The 16,190-nt window shown below is 38.8% G+C and overlaps 1 protein-coding gene across 1 annotated transcript; it reads right to left on the bottom strand.

Moving 5' to 3' along the window:
* Positions 1-1,233: 1,233 nt before the first annotated feature.
* LOC111192901 (deleted in malignant brain tumors 1 protein-like) lies at positions 1,234-16,012 on the bottom strand. Its single transcript, XM_049471695.1, has 14 exons — positions 15,957-16,012; positions 15,334-15,396; positions 13,612-13,920; positions 13,047-13,192; positions 11,315-11,471; positions 10,754-11,062; positions 10,359-10,661; positions 8,891-9,205; positions 8,497-8,802; positions 7,976-8,311; positions 3,582-3,650; positions 2,209-2,517; positions 1,587-1,737; positions 1,234-1,457 (listed from the first exon to the last, which is right to left on the bottom strand). Exons 3-14 carry the CDS (start codon positions 13,820-13,822, stop codon positions 1,448-1,450), a joined length of 2,622 nt encoding a protein of 873 aa, XP_049327652.1. The 5' UTR covers positions 13,823-13,920; positions 15,334-15,396; positions 15,957-16,012; the 3' UTR covers positions 1,234-1,447.
* Positions 16,013-16,190: the final 178 nt, after the last annotated feature.

The raw sequence follows: 16,190 nt of genomic DNA, 5'->3' as shown, positions 1-16,190 counted from the left end.
ATAATTATCCCTAAAATAAGCAAAATAATCTAACACTTACACCATGCTTAGTAAGACAAAAAGTCTTATCAGAGAAGAAAATAAGATTTATTGCCTTAAATTTAGATAATTTCACTTGCTAAGATTTAGTTTTTTGCAATGTAATGACTGTGAACAACTTATTACAATATAGATAACTAACTACCTATGTAGTTATGTATGCATTAGTATGGTACCTAAGCTGTCAGTCCTCTGCTATTCTGAGCACTTCAGAATAAAGATGAATCATATTTGTCAGCAAGTTCTTAGATTTTAAAATGCTATTTTATTATATACACACACACACACACATCATATACATATATATAATGAGAGTACACCAATTTAGCTGTGAGTAAAGGAGAGATTCTAGTTGAGAAACTGTTAAAATGAAAGGTAGTTTTAAGAATGTCAATTAGCAGTATTGCCATTTTATCTCAGTTTTGGTTGTCTTTCATTTTTGCATCATCTGAACCTGAGAGTTGTTCTTTAAATTGTCAATATGTCCATACATACACCTTGTTTTAAATAGCTTGTGCTTAATTTAAATGAAAAAAAAAAAAAACTTAAAAGCTGGTGTTTTAATAAATATTAGCAATAAATAATACACATCTAAAACAGTAAAACCATAAATGTAATACATACTTTTTATTTGACTAGACTAGGCTAAAATGTTTTGTTGACTAAATGACTAAAGTGTGACAAACTATTATACGTTTTAGTCAAAAGACTAAAACTAAATTAAAGTCACCTGTCAGAATGAATGCTGGACTGTATCTGTACGTAATTTTAAATACTTGTCATTCTTAATTCTCTGTTCTGAACATTTTCATCCAGGCTTGCTTGTTTAAAAAAAATAGTTGTTTTACTAATTCTATTATTTCATCATGATAGTGTGTATCCTGCAGTAAAGTTATTTATTTGGTTACTTTTTTGACATTTCTAGTTTAGTACATTAATTACAAATACAGGCAGTGTATAAAATGGTATGAGAGAAGTGCTGAATCAGGGGTTTGCCCAGGATCCCATACAAGCTAAAAGCAGTGTATGTTAATGAGACAAATGTATGAAATATGGAGAACTGTAGATCTTCTTATTTGGATAAACTATTACTGTCAAACATAATTTTATCTTCACATGTGTAAGTGTGTAACATTATTCAGTGGGAAGAAAAGATAAATTGGTGTAATTTATTAACAAAGGAAGAAAATCTACAAAAAAACACTACTAAAATATAACAATATGAAAAGAGAGTTATCTGACAAGTATTTGATTAACTGCTACATTATTTCTGTAAAGACCAGACATTTCTGCTTTGAGAGAAAAAAAAAACATTTTACTCTTACTTTCAGTTGAGACAGTAATTCTTTTAGGGATGAGCCTGGTGTCAATCTCCTCATAGACAGGCTCAGCTGAAGTCTTCCTCCTCTTAGAGATCACTGTGAGAGAGACAGAGAGAAACATGGAGTCAGTTCAGTAGAAGAGAAGACTGATGACAGATTGAAGGACTAATGATGATTAGAGAAAGTACAGAAAGTGGATTTTAGATGATCTCTAAATCTCCCTACCTCTCCTGAGCACTCTGTTCTGATAAAACAGCACAACCAGAAGCACTAAGGCCAGGAAGAACACAGATCCCAGAACCAGGAGAGACACTGGATAGATGGAGGGAACAGCTGGTGGAGGAGTTTGTGATTCTTCTTGTCTGTGGTTGAGAATCTAAAAAACAAATACACAAAATGTATAGACAATTTATACATGAACACAGTCCTTTTATTGGATGTGAATAATTTTGTGATGAATATTATGGAAGATGACATATGAAATGTCTATAAACACAGAATGATCTAGACAGACTGGTGCAAAGCACATACAGACTCTCACTATTGTTACTTTCTATCCTTCCCAAAAACATTACAATTATTAAATGATGGAAACCAAATGTGTGTGACCAACATTATGATCAACAATAGTTACCGAAGTTGCTATCAAGCCTGTTTACAATGGAGAAAAGTGGTCCCTGACCTTGCAAGACAAAATGTCCCATCTGTCCTCTTTTATTATTTAAAGGCAAAGTATGATACAGGAAGCCTAGTGAGTGAGCATAAAATAACAATGTGATGTAAGCATGTGTAAAGTTTCTGTAACATTTAGGAGGCAAATATATTCAGTTGTGTCTGTTCCTCTGACCTCCACAAGTGACTCCAGCACTGTGGGAGCAGTCAGTGTGGTTCTTCAGGGAATGAGGACAGTCCCACAGGTGAATCTCATTCCCTCTACACTTCACTCTGTTCATCCAGATAGTTCCTCCACCAGAACCATCAGCAGCTCTTCTATTAGCACTCAGCGCCGGCCCACAACCCAGCTGCCTGCAGACCACCTGAGCATCCCTGATGTCCCAGAGATCACCACATACAGACCCCCATGTTTTATTATGATACACCTGCAGCCATCCAGAACAGCTTCCTACTCCTCCCCTCAGCCTCAGAGGAATGTGCTCTACAAACACACCACAGAGGAAAAAAAATGATTATCCATCAAAGTCTTACAAACATTTACAACAGTTGTATATACTGTATGATGAAATATGTTCTTATAGAGATGTGGTAAACCACAAAAAAGCATTGTAAGATGAAAAATATATACAAGCAGAAGAGAGCAGGAGAAAAAAAAAACAGAAGTAGCCATAGTAAAAAAAAAAAGCACTTACCTTGTTTTACCGTTTTAGTTGAAACAGTTGATTTTTTTAAACTAATATTTTTTTAAAATAAGATATTGCTTCTAATAGAGTGTAGTTTGTCTGTCTTCAGCAAGCTGTCTGTTACACCTGTTATTTCCACCACTAGGGCTGTGCCATATCGTATCAAACGCAAAAAACGATACTATACCCTGAAATATCGTGCCATATCACCCACCCCTAATTATCACTGCAGGGCACCACTGGGGTTGCTGTTTTTATCTGTCCAATATTATTAATTTTACTTTATTATTAATTATATAGATTATATAGAGTGCATTAATAGTATCATGACTTTCTTGATCACTGATGTCTGTTACCATCTGATAAAAAGTCTTGTATTTTTTTATATCGTAGTTTGGGGGGGTGCCATATCATATGCAAAAACAGAATTTAATTTTTATTTTGTTTCAGTAGTGTATTTTTAAAATAATATCTTTAATTCAGTGTTTTGTCATATCACCAAGAGTACTGTTATCGCGATAAATGCCATGAAATATCGTGATATTGTTTTAGGGCCATATTACCCACCCCCATCCACCACACCTGTCCTGTCTACACCTGAATTCCTCAGACTTACATAGACACTCTGATGGACTCCATTACCCAGAATCCCTCTCTAAACCTTTGTTAAAAATATCACTGTAGAAGTGTTATCTAAAATGTGTTAAAGTGCAAAAAAATATGCAAACTACAAATAAAACAGTGCGAGCAAAGACAAGAATTGCTTATTAGTGAAAGCATGCTGGCAGAACATGCAGTCAAAAAGAAAGAAAATGTAGTTTATCAAAGACATGATCATTTTGATAATGTTAAGTTTTCTTACTTGAGCACGGTCTCTCATGAGAAGATGAATCACACAGCCAATTTGTCAAATCTAGTGTATTTCCATTCTCTGTGGTAGGACAAAAAATCAAATATTATGAAATTCCAATTACAAACTACATTAGTTCTAGCATTCTTTAAAGTCTTTAACACCTCATCATATCTGCCTACCTGAGCAGGTAATGCAAGCAACCTCATTGCGATTATCACACCTGTTCTCCCCCCAGGAAGAAGATGGACAGTGCCACAGAGTGGAGTCATGTTTCCTACATTTTACATTATCCAGGCAGTTAGGAGCTGATTCCACTCTTGCTTTAGACCAAGACTCACTGCCAGTTCTTCCACAGTTCAGCTCTCGACAGATCAATTTTGCCGTTTCATCAGTCATCCCATTTACACACACATTCCCCCAGGTTCCATTATACAGGTGCTGGTCAACGAATTAGAATAATTTGAAATAGTGCAATCATGAAATTCTTTGAATGCATTTTTTGTGCAGAAAGCAAATCAGGTGTTCACCGCACCTGTCCTACTCGTTAGACTAATCACAGAACTCGTTACCTGGAAAAAAATTTGCTCAGCTGAGCTTTCCAAAAGGCCCATTTAGGCCATTTAACTGTGACACTGTTGTTTTATTGAATTAGAATAATGGAGAAACCGTTTCATTGAATTAGAATAATTATTATAATTACAATCATCACTTTCTCAGTATTTTGTGGCTGCCCCCTTGGCTTGTATGACTGCCTGAAGTCTCCGCGGCATCGATTTGACCAGCTTGTCGCAAGTTTCCGCACTCACAGCTTCCCAGGCAGTGGCGATGTTCTGCTTCAGTTGGTCCAGCGTAGTAGGCTTTCTGTCGCGAATTTTGCGCTTGACGATGGCCCAAAGGTTTTCAATGACATTGAGGTCAGGCGAGTTGGCCGACCATGCCAAAACTTCTAGCTGTTTTTTAGTGAACCAATCTTTGGTCGACTTTGCCGTAGGGCTGGACCCGAATATTCGGGTATTCGGATATTCGTTCGTTGAGTAGGTATTCGGTTTTTAATTTTGGTATTCGGATATTCGTTTTTTTTCTACTTTCCAGAGCTCCACCTCACTCTAACCACTTCTGTTCTCGCGGGTCCCGTCAGAATATCTTGCGTGCGGGACAGAACTGAACTGTTATTGGCTGGAGCGGGAGTTTAATCCAGACGACAGTGTTGGGAGTAATGGCGTTAAAATAAACGGCGTTACTAACGCCGTTACTTTTTTCAGTAAGGAGTAATCTAACTAATTACTATGACTGTAACTATAACGCCGTTACCATTTTCGACACTCCGTTACTGCACGTTACTTTAGCAGCTGAATGAACTTTTTTTAGACTTTGCGCATACAGACAAAGAGCCCTATCATACACCCCACGCAAGGCGTCTAGCGTGGCGCTTTGCCACCCGTCAACAGTCTATTTTTAGGCCTTGCACGCGTCCTTAAAATAGCGTTGGACTTTGGAATATATTAACACCGATGGGCGTGGTGGTCTGGAAATGATGTGTGTTGAGGCAAATTTCTGGCGTGTTTTTATCTTGGCGGCGGAAAAAAGCTTAGCGCGATTGCTCACCCTGCGCTCCAAAATACTCCATACCATCACATCTTTACCACATAAAAATAAACCACACCCAGAGCCTTCAGCAATCAACTATGAAAAAATATATATACTTAAAAATCTGCACTGTAACTATAAATTATTATTAGTTATATTTATTTCTGTCAGTTATAAGGATTTATATTTATGTTTAGTACACAGACTAAATAACTGTAACTAGGCATTCTGCTGTTTAAAAATTTCAACAGATGCTTATTCTCACTCAAATGCTGGAGTTTTGAAATGGAAAATTAAAAGAGAAAATAACTTTGACTGAACATAAATTTATTTTAGTTAACTTTGCTATTATTTAACTGAATTTCACTTTTATATCTGAAAAATAAAGCACATTGTCAATCTGGCGCGTGGTGCTGCCCGTCAATTACATAAAACTTAAAACATTTGAAATACACAGAAATATAAAGCTATATGTTAGCATTCGTTTCTTATCACCAGGGCAAATTTATTAAAATATTAAATATATTAATTCATGAATTAAAATCTCGTCCAGCACTCTGAAATGTCAGGCACGCAAAGTGGTGCTTGGCGCAGCGGCGCGGCATTGCGCGCAGAATAACCTCTGTCTTCTAAAAAAAGTTTTTATAAATAAGATCTGACAAGTATACTAAAATTAATGTTATTAAACTTACTAAAGCCAACAAATGTACTGTTAATTAAAATCAGGCAAAATGCGCTGCGCCTCTCTCTCTCTCTCTCTCTTTCGCAGCGGGAGATGAATTCAGCGCGAGGCTATAAATAATTTACAACTCAGTTCAGTTAAATAAAAATAAGTAAGGACCTGTAAGTTAATCAAATATTGTCAAATATAAAGGATAGGTTGAGGTTTTGGTGAGCTGTTTTCATGATTTGAAACTGAAACTAACCGAAACTTTTATTATTCTGCGCAAAAAGCCTGTGATTGTTTTAAATGAGTTTTTTAATGGATTTAAATGAGTTTTTTTAACGGATTGTTGTTTTTGTCCATTCTTTTGTTTTGTTTATATATACATTTATTTCTTTGAGTGTGGTTTGGTTTGTTTAATTTTTATCCCCAGACGCGTATTTGTTTTTTCCGTTTTTTTTTTCAGTATTACATGTCTTAGTAATTTTCTTTGGTCCTGTGGAGTTTTTCGTTTCTTATTTTTTTTATTCGTTAGACTATATTTTTGTCAACATTTTGGGTTTATTTTTGTTTGTTATTTTTCTAATAATAATAGTAATTACATCATTTATTTTCTTTATTTATTCTTACGCAGCAGATAAGACGCGGTGTGCGGCAGCAGAAATTCCGGGATGAAAACACAAAGAAATCTGGGCTAAAAACACAGAAAAAATATGGGGTGAAAAACAAAAATCCGGGATAAAAACACCAAAAATCCGGGGTGAATATGTCTTAAGGGGGCCGTGATTTTCTTTTTTTTTTTACCTCTTTTTTTACCTCTTTTTCAAAAAACGCTATTCGGGCCAGCCCTACTTTGCCGCATGAGCCGGTGCAAGATCCTGTTGAAATATGAAGTCTTCTTCGCCGAACTGTTCCTCAACAGTCGGAATCAGGAACGTTTCCAGAACATCTTGATATACGGCAGCATTGACAGTCTTCTTGAGGAAGCAGAGTTTCCCTACACCTCGAGCGGACATGCATCCCCAGACCATAACGCTCTGGGAAAACTTGACGGATCTTTTCACGCACTCGTGGTTGTAGGTTTCGCCACCACGACGCCAGACACGAGGACCTTGGTCAACGAAGGAGATGCAGAAGCGTGATTCGTCACTGAAGACCACTTTCTGCCAGTCTTCAGCAGTCCACTCGCCGTATTCTTTGGCCCACTTCAGCCGTTTCTCCATTTGTTTCTTGTTCAGCATCGGTTTTACTGCTGGAACGCGAGATTTGAAGCCGAGTTCGCGCAGACGACGGTAAGTGGTTGATCTGGAGACGTCAGCGCCGGTCTGCTTGTTCCACAAGTCGGTTAGCTCGGAAGTGGACTTGAACCGGTTGCTGACTGCGATCTTTCTCAGCTGCTTGTTGTCGCGAGCAGAAGTTTTTCGGACGCCGGAACAGTTGGTGCGCTTGCTGCAGTTTTTCTTGAGAGCTTTGCAGAGGGAAGACTGGCTGATGCCGAGCTGCTCAGCAATTTTAGTTTGGGTCAAGCCTTGTTGGTCGAAGGGCTTGAATTTGAGCCACTATTCCGGTTGAGAGGCTCGCGCTGCTTACCCATGATTGATTTTACAACTTAGAAATTCTACACAACCCTGACTTTATACTGCACAGTGAACACTCTTCACAGAAAACAGAAATTCGAGCATTTATTCTAATTCAATGAAACGGTTTCTCCATTATTCTAATTCAATAAAACAACAGTGTCACAGTTAAATGGCCTAAATGGGCCTTTTGGAAAGCTCAGCTGAGCAAATTTTTTTCCAGGTAACGAGTTCTGTGATTAGTCTAACGAGTAGGACAGGTGCGGTGAACACCTGATTTGCTTTCTGCACAAAAAATGCATTCAAAGAATTTCATGATAGCACTATTTCAAATTATTCTAATTCGTTGACCAGCACCTGTAGTACACCTCCAGATTCCCCTCACAGCCCTCAGTCAGTCTGATCTCTTTATACTCTGGCGGGAGAAAGATAGCTAGCTAGTTATGCACATTGATTTAAACGTGCAAAAGTTTCTTCTTTAATTATTCAAAATGTACCTCCAGTTGTACATAGATAGGGCATTGGTACTTGATTACAAGATCATTACAAACTGAGCAATTCAAGATACGAAGTACCTGAGCACACGACTCCTACATCATCCTTGTGTCCACATTCATCCTCTCCACACAGCTGATATCTGCAGTTCCACAGAGACACCTCGTTCCCCTCACACTCCACCTCATTCAGCCAAATGGGTCCAGTTCCAGATCCAAACCGGGCTGGTACCGGTACTGGAGCACTGAGGGCCACTCCACACTGCAGCTGTCTGCAGACCACCTGCGCATCCTCAATATCCCACAATTCATCACTCACTGTCCCCCATGATCCACTGTGGAAAACCTCCAGCCTTCCTGCACAGTCTCCACCAGAACCAACCAGCCTGATGGAGCTGTGGACTGTGTTAGATGTACCTAAAATTTACACAAATACAAAAGATGTTTTCAAACTCCTTTCACAAGATATGTGTTGTGTATATGTACTCATATTTGCCAAATAATTATTCTCAAATGTTCAAAAATATGGATAATAGAGGCACTTTTGCATGTTATCATACATACAAATAAAATTATACATATATTAACTGTGCAATGCTTACCAGAGCAGGTGATGTAGAGCTGTACTGCTTGTGAGCTGCTGCAGTTCCTCAGATGAGCTTCACTCCCAGAGCAGTTGAAACCCGTCACACACATGTAGCTGTGTTCAGGACTGGATGAAGAGGAGCTGGAGATGTTGAGTACAGAACCACAGCCCAGCTGTCTGCAGACCACAGAGGCCTCAGACTCACTCCAGGAGTCCAGCAGAACTCTCCTCCAGTCCTGCCTGAAGAACACCTCCACCTCCCCCTCACACTCCATCCCTCCAGACAACCGCACTCCTCCCTCATGAGACGCCAGAGAAGAACCTGAAGAGAAAAAAATATATTACTTGCCTTAAAATGAGGGAGTAATAAACTTTCAGTTATTTATTATACTGCAACTGTAAGATCTCACCACTACAGATAACTCCAGCATCCTGTTCATGAGAGCATGCAGTTCGACTCCATGATGAAATGGGACATTTTAACAGGTGTGTTTCGTTTCCCTGACAATCAAACACATCCGCCCAGATCCGGCCACTCCCCTCCCCAAACCAGTCTGACCCCAACACAGCCACAGCACTCCCACACTTCAGCTGAGCACAGAGGACACTGGCAGCTCTCATATCCCAGCTTACATCACACACTGTACCCCACTCACTGAGGTACTGGAGCTCCACTCGACCAGAACAGGAATCTGAGCCGTTCATCAGCCGAGCCTGAGTGTGACCTGAATTTACAGAGGAAAAATAGTAGGCAACAATAATACAATACAATAATAAAAAAAAAAATACAGTAATTACAAACTAATTGCTCACAGTTTAGTACTAATCTAAATCTTTTACAAACATATTTCATCATACCAGAGCATCTTAGTCCCACATCCTTGTTGTGAGAGCAGTTGGGTTTCAAGGAAGGAGATGTCTGTCAGAGGTACATATGAGATTCGTTTCCTCTACACTGAAGCTCCTCTGACCACATCTGACCCTCTGCTCTACCAAAAGCAGCTGCTCCCAGAACCTCCACAGGAGAACCACAGCCCAGCTCCCAGCTGCACACAACCTCTGCATCCTGCTGGTTAAAGTCAGCATCACACACTGGAAGCCAAGAATTCCGATGAAGCTTCTCTACTCTCCCAGAGCATGCGTGAGGACCACCAACAAGTCTTCGCTTGTCACCTACAGTATAGTATTTGTGTACATTGATCATCAAAAAACACTGCACCCAGAAGAAAGCATCAGATTACAAGGCTAGTCAGAAGAAAGATGTGCTATGCCATGGCTAAACACATTGACAGGTCAATCCACTAATCCACTAAAAAGTGCTGGATACTGTTGGACCCACGATCAGCACTCTACCACATCGCAAAATCACATTAGTGAAAGCACATTAGGAATGCCACACATCTGACATGTTGCATTACACACTGTATGTGTAGTTCCTTAAATATTACTCATCTTAGTCTAAATGAAATAATTTATTATTCCTCACACTGCCTGTAAATCAATGGTAGACATAAAAAAAAACATACTTGTAGTTTTAGATAAAAAAATAAGACTTTGTAAGTTTCTTTTAAAATGGTCACCAAAAACAATTCAACATAGTCAAAGTCTAAACATTTTTTCATATGTATAAAAGTTTTGCTTTTTGACTTCTCTGCAGCACTCCTTGTAAACTTAAAAAGTCTGGTTAGCCCTCAAGGACATAAATGCCAAATCAAATTAAAGGTTTCTTAATGTTTTAATGTCTTAATATCTTTTTTCATAATATTGTGCAATACAGAAATCAATCAAACTGGTGGATTTGTGTCTCCGTCACCTGTCTGTTATCTGAATTTGGTGGATGTGTGTTTTTGTCAGTTTGTCAGGAAGTGAAATACCTACCAGAACATGCCAGTCCCACATCATTATCATGGGAGCAGTTGTGTTTGAGTGAAGATGATTTTGGACAGAAGTGAATCTGAGATTCGTTTCCTCTACACTGACACACCTCTGACCACACCTGACCCTCCCCTCTACCAAAAGCAGCTGCTCCCAGAACCTCCACAGGAGAACCACAGCCCAGCTCTCGACACACAACCTCTGCATCCTGCTGGTTAAAGTCAGAATCACACACTGTGACCCAGCTCTCTCCATGAAGAACCTCCACTCTCCCAGAGCAGTGAGAACCTCCAACCAGCCTGACTCCTAAGTATGATCAAAATATAATAAACATTATGCAGTGGGTTAAAAGGTTTTTTGATTACAGAAGTTCATACTAAGTTTTTAGTGTAACTCACTTGAACAGATGACTCCAGCATCTTTAGGATGATTACAGTTATGTTTACCCCATCCTGCTGATTTACAGTTCTTTAGTATGGATTCTGATTCTCTACACTCCACATTATCCATCCAGATTGGTCCTGATCCTGATCCAAAGTAAGCACCACTAAGTGCATCTACAGCCTCTCCACAGCCCAGCTCTCTACACACCACTGCAGCATCTATCATATCCCAGTTATCATCACACACTGTTCCCCACTGTCCTTTATGAAGAACCTCCACTCTCCCAGCACAGCGACTCCCACCATCCACCAACCTCACACTTTCTAAAGAGCAGAAAGAGAAAGATTGAATGCACAACTCAAACATCATTTTGCATCTTTTAAAATCTGGTAAAACTTCATTTTAAATGCTATTCACATGTGCTATATTCCAGCATGCACAAATATGGACTATATCAATAAAAGAATTAAGAAGAATATGTTTCATGAAGTACATTATACACTGACCACTAAGAAAAGAACATCTTTTCATCAAGACTCTAAAAAGAAAAAATAAATAAAATATGTAGCTCTCACCAGAACACACCAGTCCCACATCATTATCATGGGAGCAGTTGTGTTTGAGTGAAGATGATTTTGGACAGAAGTGAATCTGAGATTCGTTTCCTCTACACTGAAGCTCCTCTGACCACACCTGACCCTCCCCTCTACCAAAAGCAGCTGCTCCCAGAACCTTCACAGGAGAACCACAGCCCAGCTCTCGACACACAACCTCTGCACCCTGCTGGTCAAAGTCAGCATCACACACTGTGACCCAGCTCTCTCCATGAAGAACCTCCACTCTCCCAGAGCAGCGAGATCTGCCCACCAATCTGACCCCTAAATTAGTTTATAAGAGAAAGAGAACATGTACATTAACATTAACACACAGCATTAAGTACTTGGAAACCTTAAGAAGTTCCACAGGGTTCTACTGTAGGACCGATGAAACTAATATTAGTGAAGAACTGATGACAGTGAAAAACTGCAGTGTGGGCTTACACATGGAGTCAATTAACAGTATAAGCACTAAACACAAACAAATGTACTAATTAACTGCTTAAAATATATAAAGATAAAAACTCTGGCCATGTACCACTGAACTAAGGTGTAACTGTAATTAACTAAAAAATATTAACGCCTGTTTCTTTGTGAATGGGACTTCTGCATGGAAATCCATTATTTTCTACCAGAAAGGAAAGATTACAAAAATGTATTTCTCCATCATGCCTACAGCAATAGTCTTTCTATAATTAAGTATTGTCTTATAGTGAAAATCACTTTTCATCTCCATATAATAATTTGCTTTTTTAATAATTTGACTTAGTATATCAAGTTATTACCTACATTTAAGTACTAGTAAGACCCGGTAAGTATTTTGTATGTGCTAGTTCATACAGAGAAATCACACTGTAAGTTATGGGAACTTAAGCTCTAAAACACAGGCTGTATTATAAGTGTTAACTAGGTTTATTACAGCTTATAGTTTTCTTCTATACAGTAATTTGCCACATTATTTTTTAAATGCAAAACCAGGTCTGAGATTGAGCAAACAGTGACTGATCTAGTGGTCTTAACCAAATAAAAGTGGGTTAATATAGGTGAAAGTAGGTCATGATTATGGCAGATTAGGAAGAAATGCTATAATAAATAAATTGTGCACAACTGATATACATTCCAACGACAAGTATTTTAAGATTTAGGAGAGCTCACCTGAACAGATGACTCCAGCAAGTCGATTACAAATTTGTTCCACCCATCCAGCTGATCTACAGTGCTTCACTGAAGACTCTGATCCACTACAGTTCACATCATCCATCCAGGCTGATCTTGGTCCAAACTGAACATTTTTAAATACAGCCTCCCCACAGCCCAGCTCTCTACACACCACTGCAGCATCTCTTATATCCCAGTTTTTACCAGTTTTTACCACACATTGATCTCCATGTTCTGTTATAAAAAACCTCCACTCTCCCAGCACAGCGATGGCCACCATCCACCAACCTCACACTGTCTGTACAACAGAGAGAGAAAGAGAGAGAGGAAAAGATGTAGAAATCTGAAAAATCAGACTGAATCTCAAAATTAATACATAAGCCATTTAGCTCTTACCAGCACACACCAGTCCCACATCATTATCATGGGAGCAGTTGTGTTTGAGTGAAGATGATTTTGGACAGAAGTGAATCTGTGATTCGCTGCCTCTACACTGAAGCTCCTCTGACCACACCTGACCCTCCCCTCTACCAAAAGCAGCTGCTCCCAGAACCTCCACAGGAGAACCACAGCCCAGCTCTCGACACACAACCTCTGCATCCTGCTGGTCAAAGTCAGCATCACACACTGTGACCCAGCTCTCTCCATGAAGAACCTCCACTCTCCCTGAGCAGTGAGATCTGCCCACCAGTCTGACTTCTACAATGTGTTTATAAGAGCAAAGAGAACATGTACGTTAATATTAACACACAGCATTGGGAGGGCTGGGAGGTTAATTTGAATAGAAGGGAATTAAATGATATGGGGCAGTGATTTTTATATTTTGCACTTTTCATTAACTGAAATACAAGGATTTAAAAAATATATATATATTATTTCTTAGTTGCTAATTCTAAACCAAAGCATTCAAAACCACCTCTGTAATAATCCATTTATTAAATGTATGAAAGTGAATTTAGGTTCAGGCTTAAACTTTTCATGTTACAAAGACGTTTTTTTTTACAGGGGTGTATATAAAACAACTAACAGTTGTTTAATTAATTCAGTACATTCCAACACAGGCCTCATCACATTTGTTTACATCTCTGTGTAATATGTTTTATTTTTTTGCATCTTACCTGCACAAACAGCACCAGCGTCTTCATCATGATTACATCTCTGTCTACCCCAATCATACGACCTACAGTTCTTCAGTGAAGACTGTGATCCAGCACAGTTAGCATATTCCACCCAGATCGGTCCTGATCCTGATCCAAAGCGAGCTCTCCGTGGTGCATCTATGGCTTCCCCACAGCCCAGCTCTCTACACACCACGGCAGCATCTCTCATATCCCAGTAATCATCACACACTGTTCCCCAATGTCCTCTATGAAGAACTTCCACTCTCCCAGCACAGCGGCTCCCACCATCCACCAACCTCACACTGTCTGTGTGGAGAAAAAAAACAAACACACTGATAATCAGAGAATAATTACACTTATACTCAAATAATAATACTCAAATCATGGACATCAAAAGCTCCCATTTAGAGATCATAAGAAATCAGTTCACTAATTTGTACTTCTATAGCAATACTAAAATGGGTTGACTGGATGATAGCAAAGTGTAAATCACATGAATATAAGATCAAAAAGGAAATATATACTTTTCAATTAAATGCCACTTTATGCAACATCATTCAGCATGTCTGGTTTGGTGGGGGATCAGTGATGGTCTGGGGAGGCCTGTAGATGCCCAGGCCTCTACAGGTTAGACAACAGTACCCTGCCTGCTCTTAGGTATTGAGATGAAATCCTTGAACCCATTGTAAGACCCTACGCTGGCGCAGTGAGTCCGTGGTTTCTCACGGTGCACAACAATCCCCGGCCCGATGTGGAGAAAGTAGTTAAGTTCTTCTAGGATAAAGGAATTTATACCATTCACTGCCTTTCCAACAACATCCTAACAGAAAAAGAGGCCAGTATACATACAGTCCACAAAGTTAGTTTAAATATGCTGTATATATTATATATATATATATATTTTTTTTTTTATTTATTTATTTATTTTTTTTACCAGAATATTATACTTACCAGATGTGACGAGAGTGACAGTGGTCAATAGAAAAATGAGTAGAACTCGGATGTCCATCTCTTGCACACACACTGCTCAACTCAGCAGCAGAACAAGCTTTACCTCTACTCAGCCAGATAAGACTCAAGAACCTGAGAGACTGAGAGACAGAGACAGAGAGAGAGAGAGAGAGAGAGAGAGAGAGATTCCCCACAGCCGCCAATCACACTCACTATGACCTTATTAGAAAGAGGAGAGGAAATTATCAAACATTTTCAGTGACAAATCAGAAGAAGCTTTTTTTTCATTTACAAAATAAAATTTTCAATTACAAAATAAAAGTCCTGTTCTCTGGAGTATGCACTCGTGAGCCGAACTTACCAAGTTCGTTCTGACAAAGTACAAGAGTCCAAACTTGCTTAATCTATAATGAGAAACGGGCCGACTCTGGCGCTGCCAGGAACTTGTGAGCCCATGGGACCACAAGGGTGGTTGAGAAAACCTTTATTCTCTCTGTAATGATTAATTTATTTATCTAAAACAGTATGAAATGCATTAATTAACTGAAACATGTTGCTCAGTGTGCTTTTAAAAATGAAAAAAAAAAAGAAGACACATTCTTTATAGGTGTGAAAAAAATCACACTTTATTATCATAATATAGAAAACCATAATAATGTATGCTGCACAGACATATATAGATATATTTTTGATTAAGGTGAAAAGCAAATATAATTTGCATGTTTACCATGTGTCCACAATAAATCGTACGTATTAAAATATCCAAACCTGTTGTAATGTGTGGGCTCTCTTCAGCAGGTATGATATCATCATAGACCTCGCCATAGTTTTCTGTAAAAATTAAAAAATGCATTGCAGCACAGCAGCATCATGATGATGGCAGCTAGACACTGTTACCCAAAGACTCAAACTTTTAAAATACTAAGGGGTTTTCAATGTATTGGTACTGTCGCCCTCTGCGATCAGAACTGGTTGACAAATCAAAGTGTGTCCCTTTAAAAAAAAAAAAAAAAAAAACTCCCACACACCAAAGGATATTAACTCACCTCAATATGCCTTTTGTAATCCTTTAGTTACCCCTGGGCAATCCTAAAATCACTATTACAAACTGTACAGTAGGCAAGACATTGTTTTTAACTTGTGCCAGACATGGATATACTGGAGTAGTCAAAGATAAATTGAATTTAGCATTAGCATTACCCGCTTACCACGCTCACTATTTTCCCGTTCAGGGGTGAGTCTTATCGGCCTGAAGCCTGATGCTAACTGCTAAAACACTTCAGAACCCTACACATATTGCATGGAACTTTTTTCTATAAAACAAAAAATATATATATGTTTTTTCTTCTGCATTAAAAATTCTAACACACATTCAGTATATGTCAACTTACCTGAGAGAAGCTCCTCATCTACGTCCTCATATCCTGAATGCTGATCTTCAGAGATAAAACTTTCTGTTAAAGGAGATCAGAACAGTCAGAATGCCAAAGTTCAATTATTTAATCAAAATCTACAGCAAAAAAATGTATTTGTAAGTCTGAAAATGAGATGAGGCTTTAAGCCCAATCCCATTTCACCCCATGGCCCTACCACTTACCCCAACCATTCTTTGAGTGTAAAGGGTG

The sequence above is a fragment of the Astyanax mexicanus genome, chromosome 24, assembly GCF_023375975.1.
Source record: "Astyanax mexicanus isolate ESR-SI-001 chromosome 24, AstMex3_surface, whole genome shotgun sequence".
NCBI classification, from domain to species: domain Eukaryota; kingdom Metazoa; phylum Chordata; class Actinopteri; order Characiformes; family Acestrorhamphidae; genus Astyanax; species Astyanax mexicanus.
Note: the sequence above shows the minus strand (reverse complement) of the source record. Positions and strands in the feature narration are given on the sequence as shown.